Consider the following 25,000-nt stretch of genomic DNA (forward strand, 5'->3'; position numbering starts at 1 on the left):
TACAATGTTTTTGCAGTAAATGATTTTGTATATGGCCTTGAGCTGCGATATTATTATTATTATTATTATTATTATTATTATTATTATTATTATTATTATTATTAGCACAGAAGAATAACTTTGCTTTTTTAATCGAAATTCGCTTTCCGGCAGAAATCGTAAGGCGGGAGTCAGGCATTGCGCAATGCGATCCCAGTTTGACCCTGACCCTGACCCGACCATCGCTGCCTCCTACTTTTTTCAGTCCTTATTCTATTATCCTCTAGCATTTAATTTTCGTCTTTCATAAATATCAGTGTGGGCGCTCCCTGATTTTTTCTCAGATAATCATTAGTGGAATTTGAATCTAGAAAATAAATATTGTAAAGCTAAGTGATTTTGAATTAAAATGGTTTTGTATCTATATGTGTAACTATACATAATATATATATATATATATATATATATATATATATATATATATATATATATATATATATATATATATATTATACACACACATTTATACTTGCTGCCGATGCAATAGGCAGACTTACGTTGGAAACACGCGCCGCTTGCTTAAGGTTAGATGTGATGCACATATGGGCATTAGTTTCCGTACAGGGTGTAAACTGTCCAACTCAGAAACTATCTAACATTAGAAATGATGGGAAATTTTGTAAAAATAGTATAAACTATAAGGATTTCAAGATTATTGTTATCAAGTCCATACGAACATCACTTCCAATTTTAGAATCTCTAGCTATAAATAAACTAGTTCCAACCTTTACCATCCACTCTTTATCTGTTCCCTTGTACATAGCTTAAACCAGGCCCTTCTTCTTGTTTACTTTCGATGCGTTTCCCATACAGCAACCGAACGTCGTTGAGACAAGGTGTCTTTTTTTATTCCTAATTTTCATAATGTCCTTTTTATTTATTTTTATATATTTCGTTTTATTTTATTTCATTTTTTAGAGTAACTTGTATTTTCAATGTTGTGACTTTCCTTGTATTACTATATTGAATGTGTGTTTTTTTTTATGTCAACAAAATAATTTAATGTTGTATTGTTTATCAGTTTTTTATCTTTTATTTTAGCCTGGATGATGAGACATTGGTCTCGAAACGTCGCAATGAGAATAAAGTGACTATGTTTAATGCAGTCTTCTTCAATGCCTTCTGATTTATATATATATATATATATATATATATATATATATATATATATATATATATATAATTAACATATGTGAGAGTTTGAGAACGTGCATATTTAATATATATATCTATTATATATATATATATATAATTAATATATATATAGATATATATATATATAAAGAGAGGAAGGGGGAGAAGGAGAATGAGAGAGAGATGAGAAGAGAGAGACGAGTAGAGAGAGGGACTCAGGATGCACTCACAAAGGTGAGTGACTTGGGTGTTGCTTGTGCCCCTTCGTAATTATATCCGTGTCTTCCCAAACTCTGATAATGATGCCACAGAGAACGAAAGTAGAAAGAAAATAAAGATAACGAGAGTACACTGAAACATCTTTAACAATGACAGAAATCACAACAGAGATTATAGCTACAATACTCGTAGGAATAACAACAAAGGGCGCCTCTTCTGAAGACCAGAAATGCTACGACAGGTCCTGTGTTGACCAAAGGTCCGTCCGACTCGGCCTTTTCCTCGATTCTCTTTTGTCCTCCCGTGACGAAGCAGAAGTCGGCGAAGAAGAATATGACTGTTGATGGACTGACATGGAGGGGTAGGGGGAGGCGTCGCTTGACAACGCATGGTTTTGGAAGAAGAAGAAAGAAAAATAGGAAGAGAAAAAAGAAAGAGATGAAGTGGAATTGAGAAGAAGAAAAAGAAAAGAGGAAAGATAAGAATGAATGAAGTAAGAGAATAAGGAAGAAGAGGAGGAAAATAAGAAAGATGAAATGGAAGGAAGAAGAAGAAGAAGATGAAGTAGAATGAAAAAGAAGAAGAGGAGGAAGAAAAGAAAGATGAAATGGAATTAATTAAGAAGAAGAAGAAAGAAGATGAAGTGGAATGAAAAATAAGAAGAAGAAGAAGAGGAAGAAAGAAGATGAAGTGGAATGAAAAATAAGAAGAGGAGGAAGAAGGACAAGAATAAGAAGTATGGAGGGAATGAACAGAAAAGAATTAGAACTGAAAAAAGAGGGGGGGAGAGAAAAAGGTGGAAGAGAAGATTTGAAGAAGAAAATGTGGATGAGGAAAAGAAGAAGAAGAAGAGATGAAAAATAGAAAGAAAAAAACAAAACAGAGTAAAGAAAAGGAGAGGATATGAAAGAGAGAAAAATGACGAAAGAAAGACACATATCCTTAAGGATCCTTAAGGACCTTCTGCAGTGTCTTATGAGGACTTCGCGAAGGAGAGCGGGAATCGCTTCGTGGATTTAAATAGTTTATTACTCTCCGGCTGACGTTCCATCCGTGGGCAGAGATTTATTATTGCCGGTCTTTTCTTTACGTAACCGCAAAGATAGAGGTTTAATTATTGTTATCTTATGTAATATATATATATATATATATATATATATATATATATATATATATATATATAATATATATATATATATATATACACACATATTTTAGACATATATAGGCTATATATTATATATTTATGGACATATGTATAAATATATATATACAATGTATATATATACATATGTATGTGTTTCAGGGAATATGTGAAAACCAGGGATTTCACGAGATCTCTAGGGCATATGTGAAATAACCAATACGCTTAGGAACATTTGATCCCAGAGGGCTAGTACTAAACACGGCGAAACAGTGATTCATCTACACTGTTTCGCCGTCTTTGGTACAAATTATAGTTCCATGGGGGTCAAATGCGTTTCGCCGTATTTAGGACTGTGTTCGTATGTATGTGTGCGCGCGCGCGTGTGTAGAACTCACTAAAATGAAGCATTCATCAATAGTAAGGATAATATTTTTCTCTAAATGAAGCATTCCTGTATAATAAGAATGATTTTCTCTGAATGAAGCATTCCTCAATAGTAGGTATAATGTTTTTCTCTGAATGAAGCATTCCTGTATAATAAGGATGTTTTTCTCTGAATGAAGCATTCCTTAATAGTAAGGACGTGATCCGATAATATTTTTCACTTTCTTCGCTCCCCGCATCTCCTTTGTTTAAATGTCTTCAAATTCAAACAATATTCAAGACGGCATTTACCCGGGGGATCTGTCTTCCATCAGTGATGATCGCATCGTTGGATCTTGATAAAAAAAATAATGCAAATTCTTACCCTGGATTGTCCCGGGGGTGTAATTACGATTCATTTATTCTCTCAAACCGTTCATTATCCTTTCAGGTGGGTTCATGAAGTGCGAAACTGCCTAATCGATATATTTGTCTGCTTATGTAGGGGGCGTCGGAGGTGCCTTCGAGGAAGGAGCGGGCGTCCGAAGTGCCCTTATCGCGCCATCTCCCTCACTGGAGGATAAAATGGCTGTTGGGGCCGCCCTTACGGGTACGAGGTCCATAGACTCAGTTTCCACTTCGGATTCTTCCCTTCCGCGTCCTGGCTTTCGAATGGACTTTCTGGTTCTGTTTTTCATGACAGTTACAATTTTTCTCCCTTTCAGAGACTGTTAGGTTAGTCTGCTTGACGGAACTAAAATCCAACTGCAGATTACGGAAGTGTCACCGTAAAGACATTCATTCCAATATCAAAAACACCCGAATTGATATTTAAAGAAAGAGCGGTTTCCAGCAATTGGAGATTTTCTTCGATATGTAGGTATTTTTAACAAGTTCTGCAAGCTAGAGAAAAGAATAACCAATATGACAAGTTTTAAGATTAGTTGTCATAATCCTATATCGGCCCGTAAGTTTTTTGCCTCAATTATCATGCCTTGGCAACCTATGGGTTAAAAGTGCGTTCGATTTCGTAACGCTAAGCAGCCAGGACACGATAAAGATACCTCCGGACTCGATGACCCTTGCAGGCATTTGGGAATAAGTTCAGAACCACAGGGTTACAAGGAGTTAGAAGGATTAGTATGTCTCAAAGACTTATCAGTCCGTCCGAGGAGATATCGTGTGCTCACTTATTTCTTAGGAGCAGGTTTTACGGCTGAAATCATTGTTAATATTTTAGCTAATTATCAACCGTAAAATTAATCCTAACGCGTTTCTTCGTATGTATTGCACTCCTGGGGGTTAGTGGTGCGAAGCTGCGTTTGGTTAAAGGGTCGAATGTGCGGTGGACTGTTGTCGTCGGCCAACATTCATGGCATAATTTTATTAGAATAATATTGCAAATGAGAAGTCGAAAACACGTCATTAGCGAAAGAAACGACAGGAATATTAGGAACTTTACCAGGACAACAAAAACGTCAAGAATAATAATAATAATAATAATAATATTAAAATAATAATAATAATAATAATAATAATAATAATAATAATGTTCTTAAGTTAATGATTAATTAAGTCTTATCCCAAATAATGGAAAAACAACAGTGCTGATATGAATACTATGAGGACAACCATCAAATGATAAAAGACGTCATTGTGTCCTGGGTGGACGAAGCTACACACCTATGATTACCTTTTGCACCATCCACAAAGGTCGCCTCGTTACAATAAATCTCACGCCTCCTTGTAGTTGATCTGCTTCTAAGAGGTTGCTTTTTTTTCTTTGCTTTTTTTGTTTTGTTTTTGTTTTTGTTTGTGGACGAATGTGGGCGACAGAAGATTCTAATCCTCCTCTTTAGTGAGGACAGAAAAACAAGTAAAAAATTCGCCAAAGTTCATTCTTTGCAATTGAGTTATATGCTGTATGAAACTTTCAGCCGCTGCCCATGAAACTTTCAGCCACAGCCCAGTGGTGACGTGTGTTATTGGTACCTATAGCAGTAACAGACGCACGATCGTGTCTAACTTTAAACTTTAATAAAATAAAAACTATTGAGGCTATAGGGCTGCAATTTGGTATGTTTGATGATCGGAGGTTTGATCAAGATGCACATTTGCAGCCCTCTAGCCACAGTGGTTTTTAAGATCGGAGGGCGGACTGACAGACGAAAAACCATCTCAATATTTTCCTTTTACACAAAACTTAAAGGGGACTAGGAAGAGGGTTGTGAACCTCTTTGCAAATTATCTAGTCCGGAATGATGATTCTTAAAGGAGATAATAGTTATAATATTTCTTCTCCTAATTGTTTTACACTGGCTGTAAGACTTTATGTATATACTAAGCTAATTTAACTAAGGTTTGGCCCTTGTTTCAGATTTCTAGAGCTTCGGTCGTGTGTAAAAAAAATATAAGGTACGGGTAATTTATCAGTAGATTTACAACGCTTCAGTTACTTCTGAAAAGTATAATGGACTGACAGTGCTTCAGTAGATTTGTACCTTCAATAACGAACGCAAAAAAGGAACAGCAGGCATTTCTTCAGTAGATTTATATGATATAAATTTCGTCCGAAAACTGAGGCACCGGCAGTTTTACCTTAGCTTTTTATAGCTGTGATTGACGTGAGAAACTATGCAGTACGGGCAATTTTCCTTTAGCCTTTACAGCTTCAGTTACTTCCGGAAAAGATAGCACGGGCAAATTTTCTTTAGCTTTTATAGCTTCAATTACATCCCGAAAAAAATAGCACGGAAAATTTTCCTTTAGCCTTTATAGCTTCAGTTACTTCCGGAAAAATAAAGTACGGGTAATTTTCCTTTACCTTTTATAGCTCCAATTACGTCCGAAAAAAAGTACTGGCAATTTTCCTATTGCTTGTATATGCGTCCGAAACATAAAACACGGCCAATTTCCCTATTGCTTATATAGCTCCATATGCGTCCGAAAAATAAAACACGGCCAATTTTTCGGCCAGTTTTCCTATTGCTTATATAGCTCCAATTGCGTCCAAAAAATAAAATACGGCCAATTTTCCTATTGCTTATATTGCTCCAATTGCGTCCGAAATTAAAATACGGCCAATTTTCCCGTAGATTTTGATAACCTCTATATATATTTTTTTCCCCTCGAGAAATAACGTAGTACTAAGGCAGGGCCAATCTTCCCATCACATCCGCGATTACACGGTCCGTAAACTCTTGCCTATGGTCCAAGGACCTCTAATCAAACCATAAGGAGACCATTAAACACAGACAGTAAAAGAGGATGTATGGGACCTTTCGGGTGATCCACCCAGGTCATAAGAAACTGGGAGTGATTTTTGGGGCCTCACCTGATCTAAATATGAACATGAGGGCCTCTTCAGAATTATAAATATGTCCTCGTTGTTTGTTGTGTAAATTCACGTGTGTTCGTGTGCGTATGTGCTCTCTCTCTGCACGTACGTGTATATATATACAGACATAAACATATATATATATATATATATATATATATATATATATATATATATATATATATATATATATATTATATATAATATTATGACTTCATTGTTGCAACAATTAAACTTTATATATATTGACTATATATCGAAGCTTCTTACGGTACCTTTGCATACATGCATCCGTTACATATATGGAAGTGCGCCTTCCTGGTGTGTGATTGTGATATATGAGCGAAAAGTTCTGTGAGAACCAAGGTTGTGTTTTGATTTGGGAGAGAGAGAGGAGAGAGAGAGACGAGAGAGAGAGAGAGAGAGAGAGAGAGAGAGAGAGAGAGAGAGAGATTTGACTGTCAGGTTTGTACTGGAGTGTCGATTCTCAGCTTGTCAGAAGCGGAAGAAGAAGTAATCAAAACCAACCACGGAAGGAAACGGATGCCAGTCCAATAAGAAACAGGCAAAGGTAGCAATATGAATACTACCCTCTCCCCAACCCACCAATACCCACTTCACCTGCTGCCACAACTACCAACGACTCTCATGCCCTAACAGGTATACGTGGGTTTCAGGGTGGAGTCGCCATGTCCACCCACAACGATTCTCAAGCTGTGTAAAGTGTTTGGGGTTTGGCAGTTCCCTCGCGGGAGGACTCTCGCCTCCTGGAAGGGGAGGTTTTAAGTCGACTGGGTAATTGGGGGTGGGGGGGAGGGGGCCTGTGACTGGGGAGGTCTGAAGGAGGTTAGGGTCCCTCTACGTCTACAACTGCGTTGTAGTCAAAATCATTTTTTGTGGTGATTTATGTATTGCTTTTTTTTCACTAATACAGTTACAGTTCTCTTCTCTCTCTCTCTCTCTCTCTCTCTCTCTCTCTCTCTCTCTTTATGGTGCAGTTACAGTCCGCTGTTGTCTCTGGGTTTTATTGATTTGAACTTGTTGGAATTCAGTTGCTGTTCCTCTTCGATTCATTACTTTGCTTTCTTCCTCGGTTTAAATGGGAGGTGTAACATGGAGGTAACCTCCGTGCACTTTTTAAAGAGCCTGTTCACATGCAAATGGAGGTCATTGTTTAACAAAAGTCAGAGCATCGATGCAGACTCTTATGCGCAGAGCAGGATAAACAAAACAATAGCTCTCTCGATGCTTTTAAGGAGTCTAAACTGTAGTCTGGTTAAACGTCGTAGAAATAGCGCTGTGAATGAGGACAATCCATAATCCTGTCTACCTTGCTCTTTACCACCATATCTCATGAAAGCATTTTATACGAACAGGAATTTTTATGAAAGCGAAACAACTCACGTTGAATTTAATGTTACTTCTGGCTTGTTCGTACATTCAAGAACCGAAGAAAATTTCGGGTATATTTGCTTTAATAAGAGACTCGTTAAATTGGCCTATTTCATTTTCATGATTGATAAATGTGCATTAAGTTATTAATTATTTAATTAGTTAATTAATTTATTTACACCGTCTCGTTATTTTTCAACCGCTTGAATGTGTTTGCAGAAGATGCACTTGATAGTCACAGAGAGAGAGAGAGAGAGAGAGAGTCTGATGATGCCAAGGGCAATGAGTCACATTGAGGATCTCAGTGCATCTGGAATGAATTTGTGGATGCGTACGTCACATCAACGTATCACTTAATCGAAAATTTATCTGTTATATTATTACTGAGGGCATATGAACAGACAACTCTTTATTGTTGAAAGTATAACAAAGCTTAAAAGACTAATAATTTAAGGTCTAAATAATTTAAAAGATACAAGTAAATTTATATAGCATTAATTTCAAAAGAACCCACAATTTCAAAAGTAATCCTCCATTAAATACAATACTAGACTTAAGAAGAAACGAGCAGATATTGTGTAAATGAAATTCGATTAATAGTATCTGACGCGAACTGCATTTCAAAAATAGCTCTGTACCATTTGAGTTTCTTTTTAAGGAGACAAATTATTAAACGACAACAATTGAATCTTAGGAAGGAATTCACTCACGCAAAACGCATCCTCTTAGTCCAGCCCTGAATGACATTAAATCCAGATTAATCGTAACAGCGAAGGCTACGCCTTCAAATCCTAAATGGCCTCACACAAGGTGCGTTCGTACTTGTCGTTTACTGAGAACGCACCCCTTTGCTGCCAAAAGTGACCCAACAACATCATCTTCAAGACTAACCTTTCCTGAGGTAATATCTCTCGCCTCGTACCTTTTGGAGGTTGAGACTGCAAATGAAAATTGACTGATCTACAAGAATGGAAATATCTTCCCATCTTTACCTGAAGATAAACTATACATTTTATTGTTTTAATGAGTATTTTCATGTATTGTTAAAGCCAAGAGATGATACTTGTGAAAGAATGTTTTGAATCTTGCAAGGAACTGATGGAAAAGAAATCATACAAATATGCTGTAGGTTTATACAAATTACTTTGTGTCTTGAAAGCAGTCAATGCAAGAACATCATGTAACCGAAAATTTTTGTGTACGCGTATGCATATACACATGGAAGATCACATCATGAAGATGAACTGTTCATACATAACCATTTTGGTTTCTCAGCTGTTGTCATAGTTTGAATCGTCTCAAACTTACCTTTATATTATGTCTTCTGTTAAAATCACAGTGGTTATAAAATTTATAAGCTCACGAACCGTGATGTATTAAAAAGAAGTTTTGCTTTTACCTATTTTTTGAACTTCTTTTCAGTTTCAGGGCCGTTCGTGTAGAATATTCAACAGAAGATTGTAAATGAAAAGAAATATGTCTCATGCGAAATGCAAATAGTGTATTAGGTAAATGGACATGACATGTTTTATGGACTAATACGTTCTAAATATGAACACATATATATGTATAAATACTTATTTTTATTTATATAAATCATATATACTTATTCATATGTATATTTATATGTATATAAATACATATACAGATATGTTTATATCTTATATTATTATAACGATTATATATATCTACTATACTATATATATATATAGAATATATATATATATATAATAGTATTTATATTACGTATATATGTATATGTATGTATATACACATACGTATGTATATAAAATGTGGTTAAGTTGGCTGGCGATCAAGAAGGCAGATATTGTACTAGGTAATCTATTTTAGGTTTGAACGTTTCAAGTTGGGCAACTGGCGTTCAAGGAGAGGTCAGTTATGTTTGGGATTCAAGCCAAGTGAGATCTTTCCAGAGTCTTAAGTTAGATAAAATTAGAGTGGTATCTTAACTAATTTGATTACCATTTGAGTTTTCTCATCCTAACAGGTTGCTTCCGGTTCGGAAAGTCTCTAATAATTTATTATTATTATTATTATTATTATTATTAAATAAATATATATATATATATATATATATATATATATATATATATATATATATGCGTGTGTGTGTGTGTGTGTGTGTGTGTGTGTGTATGTGTGTGCGTGCGCGCGCGCCGTATATAAAATTGTGTATATGTATAAGTGTAAATAAATAAAAACTATGATGGTTTGCAAGATTTACTCGTGGCCTTTTATACTTTAAAATGTTAAGCCACAAATAACGTTTGAATATAGAAATCACTTTAACCAAGGAAACTGTAATATTCACCTAGCATGCCCAGAATCAGGCTTATGTCATTTGAGGTCATATTAACCGACACTGACTCACTGACTTTGTCGTAGATGGTTACGTGGTTACAGTCACTGTTACCCTAGTTCCAACCACTAAAGGCGTCAGTTCGAATCCCAATCAGGGTAGGAAGGCTTGCAATATATAATTCACTTTGGGTGGATGTTTTTCTCATGGCAGTGTAGATTTCTATATTAGTTATATGAGGCTTAATGTTTGAGAGAATAAACAAAAAGTCAAGTGTAAAATTGACAAAATAGGTTGTTGTGGTCATGGTCAAATTATTTCCAACCAAAGGCATAGTAGGCTTGAATGGTAGTCAGGGTAAGAGGGATTCATCATATATACTAGTTGTCTTCGTATGTAAGCTATATATATATTATATATATATAGTATATATATATATTATATATAAATATATATTTGTATATATATATAAATATATATTATATTAATTATATTATATTATATTAATGGTATATATATATGTGTGTGTGTGTGTGTGTATGTGTGTAATGGGTGTGTGTGTGTGTTTGTTCATATATATATATATATATATATATATATATATTATATATATATATATATACCAGATATGTATGGATTTGTAATAACAACAGTAGCCTATAAACTTTTTATTCCCTCACGCCTAATGTATACACTTATCACTACCAGTCTTGAACCCAATTAAAGGAACTATAAAAAAAAAGAACTCCGTGGTGGGATTCAAACTCGTGCCTGATAGGTTAAGGTCAGGATAACCTAAACCACGCTACCAAGAAAAGTATGCATATATACACATATATATATGTACATAAATATATAATATAGATATATATATATATATAGATATATAATGTAAATGTGTGTGCACCATATACTCCATCTATAATTGTAATGTATATTTTTAATGCAAACTGATATTTACAGCATAGCTGAACAAGTCTAACACTTAGAGAGAGAGAGAGAGAGGAGAGAGAGAGAGAGAGAGAGAGAGAGAGAGACGAGAGAGAGAGAGAAGAGGAGAGAGAGAGAGAGAGAGAATATTTGAAAATATTCCCTTCTTAAAAATAAAAAAGATCGTTGAGGTTCTATTCAGAGAAAATGTTAGCTTAAGTATTTAGCGTTCACAGATTCGTATTACGACAAAGATGCTCGATTCTGACATTAATTTGAAAAACACGATGAAATAAAGTATATTTTACTGTTATTTAGGGCAGGAATCTTACAAGTATCACAACTGCGTCCCTAAAAGAGATGCCAGGTTCTCAGGAACAAAAAGAAGTAAGACCGCTTCACCAGCCTGAGAGAACGTTCGAGAGAGAGAGAGAAAAAAAAAAATGACACCTTAAGGGAAATATCTTCTATTTCTTAATCGCCAGGCCCTACATGCATTAGATAATCCTTACATGGTCACGAAGGATCATTCAACGGACACCTGTTCGAAGGAGAGGCTTCCCTCACTACCATCCATCATCCTACACCTCGTCCTCGTGTCAGGGGCTCCTTCTCAAGGACTCCGATTACTTCTTAATTCACTTTTATCTTCGTCTCTCTTTTCAACAGTTTTTTTTATAGGTCTTATCGCGTTTGACGTATTTCTCTTCAGAGATCACTTCCTCGTTGGACGAGGGGTTTACCCGCTCGACGACTTATTCAGTAGTCGCGAGTTCGACTCCCCGCTCGGCCAACGTTGAATCGGAGGAATTTATTTCTGGTAATTAGAAATTCATTTATCGATATAATGTGGTTAGGGTCCCACAATAAGCTGTATGTCCCAAAGTTAGGTAACCAATTGGTTCCTAGCCAGGTAAAAATATGTAATCCTTCGGGCCAGCCCCTAGGAGAGCTGTTAATCAGCTCAGTGGTCTGGTTAAACTAAGATATACCTAACTTTTTTTTCTTCAGAAATGCTGAATGAGAAGGGAGGGGAGGCATCATTTGTTTGATTTACTAGAGGCTGAAGAAGGAAGACTCAACCGAATGTCTTTTTGAATGAATTCATAATTTTGATTTTAGAAGTGGAATCGATGATAAAAGCACTTATTTTATAGGCGATAGAATGAACCAAACAATAGGTTAAGTGATGCATGAAGAGCCTACTACGGATTCGCATAGATTCCTATAAATGTGTAAGTTACAGAACTGGATTTAAACTGACTAATCGAGAGCAGTCAGGTGTAAGAAATCATGTCAAAATATGCAAAATCGATGTTAATTATAAAGATTTTTCTATAATAGGACAAGCCCGATCAAGAAGACGGTCCCATCAATATACTTGAATCTACAGGGTGGGGCAGAGAAGACGACCAATTTTGAAAATTTCACAAAATCATGAAATTTACTTTTAAAAAAATCTTATTGACATCACTGTGTTCACATTGAATTAGTATTTGGCAAATTTAAGTTCGGAAAACAATATCCTTCATGTGGTGTCCGTTTTCATTGATGCATTTCCGAAGGCGTTCTTGGAGGTTGGCCTCTCCACTCTCTCCAGCATTGCTCTATCAATTTGGGCAACTTCCACGCGAATAGCTTCTTTCAAATCCTCCAGTGTACGGGGTTATGCTCATACACACGTGCTTTGAGGTATGCCCACAAGAAATAATCACAAATGGACAAATCAGGGGACCTAGGGGGGCCAAGGAGTGTCAGCAAACCTAGAAATGAGGCGGTCACCGCACGTCCATTGACCGCCTCATTTCCAGGTTTGCTAACACTCCATGGCCCCCTTGGTCCCCTGATTTGTCCATTTGTGATTATTTCTTGTGGGGATACCTCAAAGCACGTATGTATGAGCATAAGCCCCGTACACTGGAGGATTTGAAAGAAGCTATTCGCGTGGAAGTTGCCCAAATTGACGGAGCAATGCTGGAGAGAGTGGAGGAGGCCAACTTCCAGGAACGCCTTCAGAAATGCATCAATGAAAACGGACACAACATGAACGATGTTGTTTTCCAAACTTACATTTGCCAAATACTAATTCAATGTGAACTCAGTAATGCCAATAAAAAAAATTTTAAACTATAGTTCATGATTTTGTGAAATTTTCAAAATTGGTCGTCCTCTCTGCCCCAACCTGTATTAATTGTGAAGAAGACGGCCATAACACTAAATACTCAAACAACATCCGGTTCAATTTATCGCTTAACCTTTTGTTTACTGTTTCCTTCTCTCGTCCTTTCTTGCTCTTGCTGGGTTCTTGAGAAAACTTATGTTTTTAGTCTTATTATTTGTGCTGTTTTTGTATGTCCTGTTCCTATTCCCACTGTATTTATTTGTCTTATATTTATATGAATATTTTATTTATCTTATAATTTATATGAATATATCGATGTTTTTAGGTGACTTTTTGCAAGAAGGTTTTTTTTATGTTATTGCAGCCTTGAAAATGCAACGAAAGCAACTGTCGTGAAACGTTGCCATAATGAACTAGTATATATGTATATATATATATATATATATATATATATATATATATATATATATATATATATATATATGCATATATTATATATATATATATATATATATAAATATATATACCATAGGGGTAATGACGTCAGTGCACCTCACATGCTGCACTGTAGGCAGTACTTGAGAGCCTTTGCAGAGTTCCTTCGGTCCCTAGCTACAACCTCTTTCATTCCATTTACTGTACCTCCGTTCGTGCTCTTTCTTCCATCTGACTTCCAACCCTCTTCCAACAGCTGTGAGGTTTTCTTCCTGTTACCCCTTTCAGACTTTCCTACTGTCAATTTCCCATTCAACACTGAATGACCTCATAGGTCCCAACAAGTTGCAAATAACATGGGCGCCTGTACACAGGGATTTCAGAATAGCCAGGTGCCGTTCTTGCTTCTAAGAACATTTCACATATCGTTTGGCATTAAAACTATAATTTTTCATTCCGTAAAATGAGTCTGACCTATATATATATAATATTATATATATATATATATATATATATATATATATATATATATAATATATATATATATATGTATATGGTTATATATATACTATATATATATATAGGTAGATATAAATTATATACATACATTCATATAGTATATACATATGTATATAAATAGTATATAACTATTGAGAGAGAGTGAGACAGAGGGAGAGAGAAAGTAGTCGACATGCTGCATTTACTGAAAGGTTGCAACTTCCACTTAATATCTGCCTCTGTTTATTGTAAAATTCTTTAACATTTATCAACATTTTGAGGAAACTTCTTTGCATACCAGTGATATTTAGAATAATAATAATAATAATAATAATAATAATAATAATAATAATAATAATAATAATAATACAGGTTTTACTGAAAATAATGGCTATTTCAGCCGCGTTTATTTTGCATATATGAGTCGTTTAGTATCTTTTGTCGATTACGCTTAAGATCCATTTGTACTGCATCCTGTATAATATATTCAATTTCACAAACACCACGTTTTTTTACATGAATCCCCCATTTGGCGTTTTGATAGCCAACTTGACTATAGCAGAAAATGCAGTCATAAGAAGGATAGAGAAACTTCTATACAAAACAAACGCGGCTGAAATAGCCTGTATTAATGAAGGTCTTCTTCCAGCAAATAATAATAAAATAAATAAAACAATAATAATAATAAAATAATAATAATAATAATAATAATAATCATAATAATAATAATAATAATAATAATAATAATAATATAATAATACCGTTGAATAAAATGGCAGAGTTCTGCGAATTAATCTTATGTATTATCTTTTCTATTTTTCTTATTACTCGCTTTTCTGGCTCAGCGATACTTCGCAATAATTGGCCAATATTCATATTGGGAACCAATTATTGCGCGAAGTATCGCTGAGCCAGAAAAGTGAGTAATAAGAAAAATAGAAAAGATACTATAAGATTAATTCGCTGAACTCTGCCATTCATTCAACAGAATTTGTTTAAAAGAGGGTCTTCTTCCCAAATAATAATAATAATAATAATAATAATAATAATAATAATAATAATAATAAAATCCTCATAGTAGCACGAGTCTTCAAATGGAGAAACAAATCCACAGTTATGTAAATGTACATATATTTCAGTTTTTAAACTGAAATATATGTACATTTACATAACTGTGGATTTGTTTCTCCAATAATAATAATAATAATAATAAATTCCCTTCATCCCCCTTTTTCCATTTTCGTCAAACATAACGAAACCAGAAAATCGTCTAGCTTTTATAGTCAAGAGTGGCCCCACGTTATCCAGTTCCCAGCGGGGGAGCGAAGGCTCATCAAGTGTAGGTAGAGAGAGAATATTAATATAAAATTAGTCACAGAAAACCGCGCGTTACATTTTCATAACTCTGCGGCTTACGCATTGTCTTATTTGCATATTCATTCGCGCATGGAATTCTTAATTAGATTTTGGATTTTTTTTTTTTATTAAATGTTTCTCTATTTGCTCGTTAACATTACATATCCTGCTTTTTTATTAACGTAATTGATTACGTTGTTGTCATAGTAATCGAATTGTTCGTGCATTTGCCGGTAGTGCTTTAACGTTTATGTGACATCTCTTATTTTTTTATTTATTAAATGTTTCTCCATTCGCTCGTTGGCACTACATATTGCGCTTTTTTTTTATTAATGTAATTGATTACGTTGTCATGATAATCGAATTGTTCGTGCATTTGCCGGTATTGCCTTTAAATTTATGTGACATCTCTTCTTTTTTTTTATTAAGTGTTTCTCCATTCGCTCGTTGACATTACATATTCTGCTTTTTTATTAATGTAATTGATTATGTTGTTGTCATAATAATCGAATTTTTCGTGCATTTGCCGGTATTGCTTTTAAATTTATGTGACATCTCTTTCATTCTTTATTCAATACTTTACCCGTAATGAACTTCCAACCTCAGCACATTTACCTGGCTTTTGTTGGACGCTTTACAAAATAAGCCGATTTGTGAACATTACTTAAAAGTTCATCGGATTCTTGGTATATGTTATATCTTTTATTCTGTTACCAAACTATTTGGTGATATAAAATTGGGAAAAAGTCTAGATATTAATATTATTCATTCACAAATGATAATGTAGTGGAAATAGGTAAAAGTTGAGGTCTACTGTCAAGATTTTTATAAACTGTAGTGGGTAGCAAACTATCGCAGAAATGACATCACCGCCACGATTGTATTACGACATAAATACGATGCTACTGCGACGCCAAAGCGATATACCACATTAGTGATAAGATACTGGTACGAGACGTCACGAAACTATCATGATCAGTCATAACATGGTATTGTATACAGTAATACAACTCATCGCAGCATTGTCTAGACTCTAATAGCATCTGATGGATTCATGTAGGATGCAGGAAAAAATGGACGAGAGAGAGAGAGAGAGAGAGAGAGAGAGAGAGAGATTAAGTACATAACTGACGCTAACTTTATGCAGTTTCCCAATTAATACCAAACCGTGCAGTTGCTAGATTTTTTTATGTAATTACCATGTCATATAGTTGCCAAGTTTCCCGATTAATTACCAAGTCGTGCAGAGTTGTTAGATTTAATTGCTACATTTCTTATGTAATTACCAGGTCGTGTAGTCTCCAGGTTTCCCGATTAATTGCCAAATCGTGCAGTTGCTAGAATTTTTGTAATTACCAGCCATGTAGTTGCCAGGTTTCCCAATTATTGGCAAGGCGTGCAATTGCTGTATTTCTTTTCTAATACCTGGTCATGCAATTGCTAACAGCTTTTAAAACCATTTGATTGGCAGTCGTGCAGTTTCTAGATTTTTTGTCTGATTACCAGGTCATGCAATTGCTAACTTTCCTAATTAATTACCAAGTCGTTCAGTTGCTAAATTGCTTATGTAATTACCAGGTCGTGTAGCTAACAGCTTTTCTATTTGATTGCAAGTCGTGTAGTTGGTGGATTTCTTATTTAATTACCAGGTCATGTAGCAAACAGTTTGTGAATCCAGTACTGAGCAAGGGTCGTGTAGCTGCTAGATTTCTTATCAGGTGACCAGCTCTCCTAATTAATGACCTAGTCGTGCAGTTGCTAGATTTCTCATGTAATTACCAGGTCATGTAGTTGCTAGCTTCCTAATTAATTACCTAGTCGTGCAGTTGCTAGATTTCTTATATAATACTAGGTTATGTAGGCGCTAGCTCTCCTAATTAATTACCAAGTCGTTCAGTTGCTAGATTTCTTATGTAATTACCAGGTCATGTAGTTGCCAGCTCTCCTAATTAATTACCAAGTCGTGCAGTTGCTAGATTTCTCATGTAATTACCAGGTCATGTAGTTGCTAGCTTTCCCAATTAATGACCTAGTCGTGCAGTTGCTAGATTTCTCATGTAATTACCAGGTCATGTAGTTGCTAGCTTTCCTAATTAATTACCAAGTCATGCAGTTGCTAGATTTCTTATGTAATCACTAGGTTATGTAGGTACTAGCTCTCCTAATTAATTACCAAGTCATTCAGTTGCTAGATTTCTTATGTAATTACCAGGTCATGTAGTTGCTAGCTTTCCTAATTAATTACCAAGTCGTTCAGTTGCTAGATTTCTTATTTAATTACTAGGTCATGTAGTTGCTAGCTCTCCTAATTAATTACCAAGTCATGCAGTTGCTAGATTTCATATGTAATTACCAGGTCATGTAGTTGATAGCTTTCCAAATTAATTACCAAGTCGTCCAGTTGCCAGATTTCTTATGTAATTACCAGGTCATGTAGTTGCTAGCTTTCCTAATTAATTACCAAGTCGTCCAGTTGCTAGATTTCTTATGTAATTACCAGGTCATGTAGTTGCTAGCTTTCCTAATTAATTACCAAGTCGTGCAGTTGCTAGATTTCTTATGTAATTACCAGGTCATGTAGTTGCTAGCTTTCCTAATTAATTACCAAGTCATGCAGCTGCTAGATTTCTTATCTAATTACTAGGTCATGTAGTTGCTAGCTCTCCAAATTAATTACCAAGTCGTGCACTTGCTAGATTTCTTATGTAATTGCCAGGTCATGTAGTTGCTAGCTTTCCTAATTAATTACTAAGTCGTTCACTTGCTAGATTTCTTATCTAATTACCAGCTCATGTAGCTTATAGCTTGTAAATCCAGTACTGAGCAAGGGTAAGTGAAAAGATTAAATTTCATTATATAGATATTATGCCAATGGGTTACCTTCCCGGGACATATAGTAATTGAGCTATCTGTCAGCCTGTCTCTTCAGCTCTCTGTGAGTCTATCCATCCGCTAGTTAGCTTTCTAAAGCGCTGTTTATGGGTGATAGGGAATCAGCAGTTTTTGTGGTGGATCTATAGGTATTTATTCTTTGACCTTAACTTTTGATCCACGCAAAGCAGGTTAGGTCAAGGATAAGATCAGGTCGTAGTCAAAGGTCAAACGGGAATGTGCTGAGATCGATGCATTGTCTTTCACGAGTACATCTTGTTTTGGACTTTTTTTTTTTTTTTTTTTTGAGAGAATAGCCGTTGGAAATTGGAATTATTATCTTTTCGTGTGGAATTAATGTTCCTAAGCAAAGAAATATAGAATAAGGAATGCTTAACAAGACCTTTGGCGGAAAATATTTCACCTCGACATTTTTTTGTCCACTTGGTGTCTTCTACTTGAAGATAGTTTCATGCATCATCTATTTTTATGGAAAATGTTGTCTACAAGATAATAACTGTTATGTTTTCAAGAGGAGATATATGAGTGAAAGTTTTTACTATTATTATTATTATTATTATATTATTATTATTATTATTATTATATTATTATTATTATTATTATTACTGGATATATCCGGATCACTTCTCAAAGCAGGAAACTAGGACTCTACTAAGTCTGGTGACCGTATTTGGGAAACATGTATTTTCACATTTGACATCAAAACTCGACTAAACAGGAAATGCGATATGATAACCACTCCCCCCCTCTCTCTCTCTCTCTCTCTCTCTCTGTGTGTGTGTGTGTGTGTGTGTGTGTGTGTGTGTGGTTGCCCGAATGGCAAAGATTAATAAGTTATTTTCTTCAGAAATATTGCAATCACTTATCATTGCTGAAATTACAAGATGCGGAACATCATATACAAAAACTTATATATATATATATATATATATATATATATATATATATATATATATATATATATATATATATATTCACACATTTATATAAGCATGTATATATCTGTTATATATATACATATATATGTATATAAATACTCACACATAGTTATGTAGATATATGCGTGAGTGTGCATATGTAGTACGATTACGCAAATATGAGCAAAAGTATCCAAAGAATAAACGTCCTAAACAAAACAGCTTGAGAGACAGCGCATGCACCATGCAATTTATGATTGAATTTAAGCTACCATTTTTTAAGACACCCTAAGTAAACGCTATCAGTCGCCGGGCACGTCAAATAAATCACAATCTCCTGGGTGTCGACCTAGAAGCCTGCTCGTGCCTTGGGCGAAGTACTACCCTGTGTAGCGAAGGTATTTAATCGTTTTAAGAAATATTTGACCAAAACGCCTCGTTGGATGAGACTGGGGGCTCCTCGCACGCCCTCAACAAGGGATAATCACCGAGTATCTACCGCCAACTCGAGGCGAGGATATATGCATCTTGGGCAAGGGGTCTACTACTGTGTTTTTCCTTTTATTTATACACCGGTGGGTGTGTTTACTTCCCGGTAACATACCCGATGTTGTTTTGTTTGTGCTTGGGGATGAGTTCGTATAAGGCCAAGCTGTTGAATATTTGCTTCCTGTACTATTATTATATCCATTTTCGGTACAAAGGTAGTGCAACAGGGATATGAAAAGGCTCTGGATAATGTGATCATATTTAACGTCTTTTAATCGTCAAAAGATTTTTTGATACTCGAAGAATAAATAAATTTTACATTTTATTGCATATAATCCTTTTTATATGTTCGCATCCAGGTATACAGAGGTTTAAGATTTTTCGCTTTTTGTTGTTCTGATCAACTAAATTATACTGCTTACTATATGCCAGTAATTTATGCTGCTTAGGTCAGCAGAAGTACTTCAAGTCTGAATGGAGCAACCCGAAATCGTTCCATACTAGAATACACACACACACATGCACACACACACACACACACCCACACACACACACATATATATATATATATATATATATATATATATATATATATATATATATATATATATATGTGGGTGTGTGTGTGTGTGTGGTGTGTATATATATATATTATATATATATATATATATATATATATTATATGTGTGTGTGTGTGTGTGTTGTGTATACATATGCATATGTGTATGTGTATATGTAGATATGCATATATAGATATATATTTACAAAACCCAATGTTAAGCAATGCAGATTTTCGAAGTAATCTATTAAAACCATAAGTTGAGTGTATTTGCTTCTCAGTATATATTACTGCAGAAAAACGAAGAAATTTGCGAGAACACACATTTATTCACTGATAATAGAAATAGGAGTGATTATGGACCTCTAGTACGACGTATGTCGAATGTAAAGCCAAATGATGTCCTGGTTAAGACTGCCAGAAGAACGGAAGACGTCGAATCTGAAACCAAAGCCAAAGAGACCGTGCGTGATGTTCACGCTGCGTACTTACTGGCATTCGCAGACGGCGACGACGTTGACAAGGGAGCAATTTTCACACCTATGAGAGGCTGTAGCTCGCTCACAGGGGACGAGATGGAAGCCACCCTCCTCACGGGGGATGGGGAGCGCAGGTCGAGATATTTGGCTCCATTCATGGTCATCATCTTGTTTAATTGCTGGTCTTTAGGGAATCGAGTTTCAAGAGAATGCGATGTGCAGATGGCGGCCTGAGGTCCCCTTTGCCTTGTCGGGCCGTTTGAGGGAATGCGATAACCTCACCTGCTGCTTTGCGATGTTTTATCAAGAGGTGTTTGGGTATGTGTTGAAGACTTGTAAAATGGCTGCTGTGGGAGAGTTTAATGTTTGTTTAGGACGCCGTATGAACGGTGTTTAAAACTGAAATTCTGGTCGTGAACGACTGGCCAGGAAATGAATGCAAGGTTGTGGTTGTTAATGTGGATCGGACGACCAGAGAGATGGTGTTTATTTAGTTAATGAAGGCGAGCAGTGGCTTAAATGGTGGGCGTTGGCTACCGCTACTTCTCTTGAGAGACCAGCTCTGCGATGTAAATTACGCTAATCTTTCTTGTCCAAAATATGTAAATACTTTTACACGATCAGGACATAAAATCGTAAATGGTGGTACGAAGGCTTCTTTTTTCTGGATGGTCTTGTGGTCTGAAAGGAGAGATAAACATAATTAAACATTGAATACTATCTCGTAAAGATGCATAATATGATTACGTCTAATCCTTGTTTACAGCTGACGTGTTGAATTAGAAACTTGAGAATTCAGAATTCATCCTTATTTAGATTTCTTCACCCATATATCTGTCTATCAGGCTTTTTTCAGCTCTAGATAAGACCATTGTGGTAATACTTAGCATTAGCATTATCATTATCATCATTATTATGATAATTATTATAATTCACAATGAAATGTTATTCCTGTGGAACTATAGTGATATGCGGTTAACTTGTAAAGCAAGATGACACACAATACTATGTCGACATGCGAAAAGAGGAAAGGTGAGATAAATATGACAAACAAAAAAGAATTAAGGAGAGACAAAACAGATAGATGAATATAGACATGTAAAAGACGGAACTTGTGCAGAAAAGATCAAATATATTGTCTTTTTTCTCGATTCTATTGCTTATTCGTTCTCTCTCTCCCATACTCTTGCATTTATCAGATTGCGTTGTCAGTATCACGCGCGCGCGCACACACATTAAGCTACAAATTTCGTTTATGTTCCAGTTCGCTCTACCTCAGAAATAATACCGAAGGGGAATTACAGTACTCGGCAAGATATTAGGCCGCTTAGCATCAAACGGCCTAATATCCTATCGAATTTTGAAGGAACGGAAAAGTTGGGAAGAAATGTCGTCAGTGCATTAGGCTAACTACAGCACGTAGAGGAAGTGGTGCAGCTTGGACACTGACAAGGAGAGAGCGCTCAGTCACTAGCTTGGAGGTTTAATAAGTGGCTATATACATTTTTTAGTCAGCGCTCCCACCGCAATTTTTGCCTACTACGTATCACTTTATTGCCTCCTGTGACCTTAATATGGCCCAAGACGGTGATTTGAGTCAACATATATTGGCAGTGATACGAGCACTGAAGCATTCTGCCCTTAAAACAAAGCACATATCGGATCAGCTGGTTGTGAGGGGACATTCAGTTCGACGCTGGGTTACCAGATATAAGGAAGGTGCTAACCATGAGATTCCGTGTCAGAAAAAGCGCCCTGGTACGCCTAAGAAGACTTTTGATCGACGTTTGACTGCTCTCAAGCGTCAATTAGAAAGTAACTGACGCTTGATAAGCAGTTCTTCACCTGGCGGACTCGACCACCGCCATCTTGAATTCAAGATGGCAGTGGCTCGACCAACGCGTTCAGTGATGCTGTAGAGACCACTGGACTGTCAAGATACCGACGTTGATATAAAATCATGTCACATATTTCCTGCTTATTTTTACATGTAGGCTCCAGAAAGTATATAAAAAAGATAAGCACTACTGCCACACTCACACTTAAAATCATATATATATATATAATATATATATATATATATATATATATATATATATATATATATATATATATATATATATAGTATATATATATATGTATATATATATAATGTATATATATAGTATATATATCTATAATCATATACACATATATGTACATATTTAGTTTTATACATATATATATTATATATATGTATTCGTAATATATATATATATATATATAATATAATATATATATATTAATTTGGCGGATTAAGGCCTCCCCCGATGCGTTGTTGCCTTGAATAATAAATACTTGAATTCGCATATACAGTAGAAATGTACTATAAGTGCTTAAAAGTGTTATTAATTAAATTAATATCACGTTAATTTTATTGCAAATTAATTCATATTTACAATAAGAGCAAGAAACAAGTAATTCTCAACTTTTTAAAAGGCTATAATCCTAATAAAAATATGGAAGTCATGAGACTATTGTAAAATATCTCAGTTCATCAAGTAAAAAGAACACCTCCCGCTAGCTGTGTTTGTGTGTATGTGTGTCCGGGAATAAAATGGAGTGCCTTGCTCAACCTGAGTGCCAGGTATGCACAGGCTTCCACCAGTAATGCAACCAGAGTAGGTCTATTTACTTTGTAACTACAATAATTATGTAAAATACAACTGTGATGTATTTAGCCAATTATCACCAACCTGTAAAGTACATTTTCGTCTTTCTATTTCTTAAATATCCCTGTAAAAATTCTTTTTTTCTGACAATGAAACTTTTCCAAATGCATTTTCACAAGAATGTCCCCATTTTCATTTGATCTAGAAACTCCACATCTACTGACAACTCATCTCTTTCCGTGTCACATACTTTTACATTTCAGTTACCTCGAGCAGCCAACCAGTCATATTCTCCAAACCCGGTCACTCTTACTCTTTTCCATTATTGGAAAACATATTCCTACCGTTACAACTATTTCCTCCAACCACACATAGCCTTATTCCCACAGTAATTGCGATAAAACATTTTGTCCTGTTTCTACCATCCCCAGAGTCTCCGTCAAACTAAAACCATTATTTTTTCGTAGCTCATCACACTTCATCTACCTCAGACGCAATCGCTCTTTATCTTTATCCTTTGTTCCCATGAACGCACTTCTCTTCACCTTTGTGTCAGTAAGTGCCAAATACCCAGCATTCTCTCACTAAACAGGTCAACTCTCATTTATTATTCTCTGCACCATATCTAAGCATATTCTAAACTATAAGATGCGGTATTTTATTCATTCTCTGGGTTTTGCAGCGTCGATACCGGAGATATGTAGGCGCAAACCCTATTGCCGGAATATATCTATATATATAGTATATATATATATATATATATATATATATATATATATATATATTAATTATTTGAGTTAGAGGAAACAAGTATGCCTTAAGGGTAAATGAACTTTAACATGGCTATATTATAACAATTTTGGTGACTGTTGCAAATTCATTATGAACGTTGTTAAAACGAAGTATACCAGTAATCAGTATTCACCAGATTCAATCCGAATTCATCATGCTTCTCTTTTTAATTACCTCCTGCTACCACTTCTCCACAGACTTTTTATTTTTCAGTTTTATTTCAGAGACCGCTGAGACGGCAATGCCAGGCCTTAGTCTAGTCCTGGCCCCAAGACAGGAGGATTTAGTCCATTTAGTCTTGCGACATCCAAAATATGAGAGGGCAAAGGTGAGGTTTACTTTATTTGTTTGTGCCATTTCGAATATGACGACGGGAAGACCACAGACTGTCATATATAACTATCCCCCTCCTATAATCAAAAATTTGCACGATATAATAACGAGAGGGAAAGTGCACATAAACTCGTTCGCTAACAATGCATCGCAAGAAGAAATTGTAATGATTTCTCAAAATGATAACGTTCACGCACTGCATGATCATGCAGATGGAATTTTGATCTCTACTTAAAGCAATATGAATCGATGCAGACGAAATCATCTGCGTTGCTCTGTGGTCACGATTTGGATAAATAATCCTGTGACGATGATGTTCATTTCCTCGTCGTACAACACGTACATAATTTCTGAACGTGTCTGAAGGACATTCTTGTTTGGAAATTTATTATTGTTGCAAATTTTGTTTGATCGTTTTTTTTTCGAATCAAAGCAATACTTAAACAGTAAGGGATTATGAGCATTTAAGTAATTGTTTCAAAGTATATGTACATATATGGATATTATATATCTTATATATATATATTATATATATATATAATATATATATGTATATTGATATATATACATCTACATATATATATATAATATATATA

The 25,000-nt window shown here is 35.2% G+C and overlaps 1 protein-coding gene across 8 annotated transcripts in view; it reads right to left on the reverse strand.

Annotated features, from left to right (window-relative positions):
- LOC135204045 (CAP-Gly domain-containing linker protein 1-like) overlaps positions 1-25,000 on the reverse strand; it is a 273,397-nt gene that overhangs the window by 216,018 nt on the left and 32,379 nt on the right. For all 8 annotated transcript variants that reach the window (XM_064234002.1, XM_064234000.1, XM_064234001.1 and 5 more), the window contains exon 2: positions 20,642-21,309. In XM_064234002.1, the coding sequence (XP_064090072.1) occupies positions 20,642-20,795 (154 nt within the window). In that variant the 5' untranslated portion in view covers positions 20,796-21,309. The remainder of the gene's footprint in view (positions 1-20,641; positions 21,310-25,000) is intronic.

This window comes from Macrobrachium nipponense, chromosome 44, assembly GCF_015104395.2.
Source record: "Macrobrachium nipponense isolate FS-2020 chromosome 44, ASM1510439v2, whole genome shotgun sequence".
NCBI classification, from domain to species: domain Eukaryota; kingdom Metazoa; phylum Arthropoda; class Malacostraca; order Decapoda; family Palaemonidae; genus Macrobrachium; species Macrobrachium nipponense.